The following is a 5000-nucleotide window of genomic DNA, read 5'->3' on the forward strand; positions in this document are numbered from 1 at the left end:
TTGAAAGTTGCTCTTTCCAAATTCCAAATTGTCAATTTAGTCTCATGCCTAAAAAAAAGCCAACCTCTAGGCTCACAATGTGTCACGGATGCAATGTGTTGCCACAAATTTCAGCATGTGACACATTAGAGCACGTTAGAATGTTGTGAATCACAGGGGGTTCAGGTGCTCTGGTCAAGGACACTTCAACAAGACACATCAGCTGTTTGAACCTGTGACCTTTGGCTAATGAAAAGGTCCCTTTAACTACAGGGTCACCCAGTCACATCCTTGTTAAACGCCAGTGGTTTCCGAGGCTACATCCTTGCCAGTGCAGACTGCAGTCAGGTTTAGGTTATATTAACATGTCTGGACCACCATTCAATTACATATTATGCATACTTAATGAACAATAAGACAATGTTGTCAAGTCTATTATGTCTCCATTAACCAGTATTATATTAGAAGTCCGAACATGTGTAATGATAATAATAATATTAATAATCAAATATAGACCAATATTTCCACACGGCCATAGTGACTAAGCTACAGCCACCCTGTGTCAATAAATGCAATGCGGATGCGATATACAACAAACCTGCTATGAGGAATCCACTGTGTGTGTGTTGTGTACATGTGCGTGACAACTCACATGGTTTTAATTTCAAAGGCATCTGCCATCTGCACATGTGTAGGTGCACGTGGGCTTGGACATTATTTGTTTATCAAATGCAGATAAAGCCGTCAGCAAGCATCATGGGTAAACACTCCCGCCAGCTAAGCCTAATACTGCATTCGACCTATAAATGGAGCTTAATGGAATCACACAGAAGACACCTTCTGACTGCATGTTGTGAATGAATGCTCACTCAGTGATGTTTGATTACCAATGTCTGTCTGTCTGTCTGTCTGTCTGTCTGTCTGTCTGTCTGTCTGTCTGTCTGTCTGTCTGTCTGTCTGTCTGTCTGTCTGTCTGTCTGTCTGTCTGTCTGTCTGTCTGTCTGTCTGTCTGTCTGTCTGTCTGTCTGTCTGTCTGTCTGTCTGTCTGTCTGTCTGTCTGTCTGTCTGTCTGTCTGTCTGTCTGTCTGTCTGTCTGTCTGTCTGTCTGTCTGTCTGTCTGTCTGTCTGTCTGTCTGTCTGTCCGTCTGTCTGTCTGTCTGTCTTGTCTGTCTATCCACCCTATAGATAACGGTCTGTCTATTTTATTGTCTTCAATACCCCCTCCACCCCACCCTTTGTATATGAATTAATAAGAGGAACTAAACTGACCTAACATCATTAGCTGTCACATGCCATCATGCTGGTGTCCTCATGTATCCAACAACTACTCTATGGTTCTGTATCTCCGCCCAGCGACCACTCCCCTCTGTGCACGTGTGGGATTTGTTTTCGTGGATTAATGATTAATGTCTCTCTATCCTTTTTATGGGGTTTGCTGTGATTTAATCTGCTGAGAGATACAGCGGCCACAGTGACAGCTGTGACCTGTGTACTGTTACGACCTCTTCTCTAGATTGACCCCAGGCAGAGGTTAGAGGCCAGAGATGTTACAGATACATGCGCACAAACATGCACGCACAGTGCACACACACACACAAAGGACACAAGACAGCATCTTGAATCTATCGAAAGCTATAAGTGTAATGGTGCGTTCACACGAGACATATGCAAAGATCACAGCATATTTGTTGCTTTGTTCTGTTCTGTTGCTCATGCAGTCGTTGACATCATCAAGTGTGCGTCTGTTGTGACATGTGTCAGAGGCACGGCGGCCAACGGGGAAGATTGAGAAAAAACAACAACAATCCAGCATGTAGCTTCTCTAGCTTTGCATCTGGAAATTGAAGCTGAGCTTCAATTTGTAGCTTTGTATCTTTTGCAGCAGCTACAAACGTCGGATTTGCTTCGTATCTTCACATCGCTGCATGGCTTCCATTGAAAATGAATGGTAGACTATATCTTTGCATCTGCCCGTGAGAACGTTATAGTTAAAGAGATACCACTTGTGTACCACATCCCTCTATATTGGTGCTGAGCCAATTTAAGCAAGTAAAACTATTTAAAGGAAGGCTCGCAATTCAGAGAAATAAGGTTTTGTACAGAGCAAAGAAAGTTAGTTGTGAGCCTTCCTTTTTAAATGAAAAGAGACCACCTCACACAAACATACTTGACAAACACACAAACACACACGCCTCAGATACAGGTTTACAATTACAACTCAAGATACTGTAGTGGTTAACGTTCACAGACACACACGTAATGATCACACACCTAAGAGCCTTAACCGTTCTCTGTCAATTATAACAACATACTGAAACATTCCCCTTACCCCTCTCAATGTAACCAATATGGTTTCTGTCAGTCCCACAGTTTACAGTTCAACAACAACAGTCTTGGTACTTGGTGTACTGATTCCAGAACACTGAAGCAGTAAAACCGGTAGTTCCATGGCAGGGAAACCCTGATAGAGATTATCTCTGAGTCAATGCCTTAGCAGAAATATCACTGTGGTTATCAATAAATGGTAGATCAATAATACCACTATGAAACAGTCAAGCCAAATCAGGTGACTGTTTTGTGAATCCCTTGACTCCTTCAAAACCGCTCTCAAAGGGCACCTACGGACGGCTGCAATTCGAAACTGGCCCCCGTAAAATCTGAATCCGCTTTCTTTTCCCTTTTTACCTCCTTTATGATGAATTCCTGTTCTGTTCTTTGACTATATAGTAGTGTCTATCTGTACGTCTCTAAATGTTTTGATGAATTGAACATGGTGGACCCTCTTGTAAACAAGTGTAATGCTTAATTGGGTCGTCCACTCACAGTTAACAGTCTTTGTATTGAGTTTGTGCTTGAAATGTACTGTAATTCTGCAAACTGTTAATAAATATTTCAATCAATCAATCAATCAATCAATCAATCAATCAAAATCAATTTACTTGAAGAACACTAGTGTTTTGATAATGCAACTTGCATCTATATTAAGTGTACATCCAGTGACATTAACTAAAGCAATGGTTGAGTGATTTCTTTTTCCTCATCTTTTGAATCCCTATAACTTTCTCATACACAATTTCATTGGAACTACTGTCTGCGTAATGTCATATGACCCACATACCTCTACTATCTTAGTTTCCATCTAGATGCCTATACAAACCAAACTATGGCAGTGACAGTATGAACTGTCGTTTAATCAGATGGCAGTATTTCCTTGCTTCAAACCACCTTCCACTCTGTCTATGTATGTTAATGTATCTTTGTTAGTGTTTGCATACTACAGTAGATGCATGCTGTCATTGCTGTGTGTACCTGGCATCAATGTGGTCAAAGAGATGCTGCCAGCGGGCGTTGATGTCTTGGAGTTTGTCGTTAACCTCCGTCTCCTTGGTCTTGTTGCTGGCGGTGATGAGCTGCTCTCCAAGCTGCTTCAGGTGAGTCTTATTCTCACTGAACAGGTTCATCTCCTCCATGCAGTCCTAAAGGACAACATTACAGTCAATGGTGTGCATGTGTGCACGCGCGCACAGAAGGGCCATATAGGCCCACTCTCAGTGAGTCTCAGGACACAGCGTAAAAAGTACGTGTGCAGTTGAAGTGTCTAACTGTAATGTATCCTCATACGATGGACGGATGTGCCTGGAAACCAGGGACATGAAATACGTTAGTGTACGTTAGTGTATTGTGAGCCTGTGCTTATACAAGTATACAAAGGTTGGACCTAACTGAAATCTAAATTGAAATCAAGTGTTTTAAAAAACCTCCCACTGGGCACCCTGGGCAAGACCTACGCTGAAAAGACTATCATCGGAAGTTGCGGGATTTTAGCGGAAGTATCTCCCAAGGAAATGACGTTGATGCTTTACAAATCAGTTTACATTCTCCGCGAATGAAACAAGTGTTGTGATTGGTCGGGAAAATATCGTATCCGGGGGAAATACATCTGATGGATGTTCCGGAGGATAGCTTCTTTGCCTTATGTTGTGACCAGGCTCTTATTTTCGCAGAAAAGTAAGCCTGGGACCGAGGCTACCCACTGAGTCGATATGTCTGGGTATCACTGACGCCAATTGGCCTTCGCTCCACTCCCACACACACACACCGTGACAAATGCAGGGGCCGGGCCCCTGACACAAAACAAGTCCATGTGGCCTTGCAGGGGGACAAACAGCTGGCGTCTCTTGCACAATCAGAGGGTTTTCTGAAAGCCCAGGCCTTCATCTCTCCCTCACTGCATTCAAAACACTGTCTATTAAATATTTGGTGGCGGACAAAACAGGATTTGTGATTCAAGTTTAATATAAGCAAGAATGAAATTGATTAATTAAAGTCTGTTCTAGCAATGAAGTGTCAGACTACTGTACTTGAAGAGCGGTAGCCTCTGTTTTATTGAATTGAATCATTGTTGCAATTGTATAAATAAGCAGTCTTATACAATGATAATTAGAGTAATAAAGATTATAAATTTAGAAGATTGCTTATTTGATCATATGTAATAACCTAAATACATACCACCATGCAAGATAAGATCAACACGCCAGAACACCCCAAGCATCTGCTATCAGTCTAATCCCCTCATTAAAATGTATAAGTGCGCCCAGGCGGTGGCGTAACCGTCTGGGCACCCGACTGGTAATCCAGTCGCAGTGTGCCGCGGGTTCGACTCCCGAGTCCGACACGGCCTTTACTGCATGTCTTCCCCCATCTCTCTCCCGTTTCCTGTCAGCCTACTGTCTGTCCCTTCAAAAAACCAATAAAAAGGCGTAAGCCGCAAAAAAAATATCTTAAAAAAAATAAAAAATAAAAATGTATAAGTGCGCCGGCGCACGCACGCACACACACACACACACACACACACACACACACACACACACACACACACAGAACAACCTCCTTAAACCTGATTTATACTTATTTGCACGCTAGAGGATCACTTTTTGGGGGGTATTCCCGATTCCCGTGGGATGGGATTATAATTTGTATTAATTACGGGATTGGGACGGGATGGGAATGAAAAGTCAACG

General features: G+C 42.6%; 1 protein-coding gene across 1 annotated transcript in view; it reads right to left on the reverse strand.

The window, feature by feature from the left end:
* Window positions 1–5000, reverse strand: part of syne2b (spectrin repeat containing, nuclear envelope 2b) — a 181926-nt gene that overhangs the window by 31210 nt on the left and 145716 nt on the right. The window contains exon 118 of the mRNA XM_079527437.1: window positions 3289–3455. Coding sequence (XP_079383563.1) covers window positions 3289–3455 — 167 coding nt within the window. The remainder of the gene's footprint in view (window positions 1–3288; window positions 3456–5000) is intronic.

The sequence above is a fragment of the Electrona antarctica genome, assembly GCF_951216825.1.
Source record: "Electrona antarctica genome assembly, chromosome: 18".
NCBI lineage: Eukaryota > Metazoa > Chordata > Actinopteri > Myctophiformes > Myctophidae > Electrona > Electrona antarctica.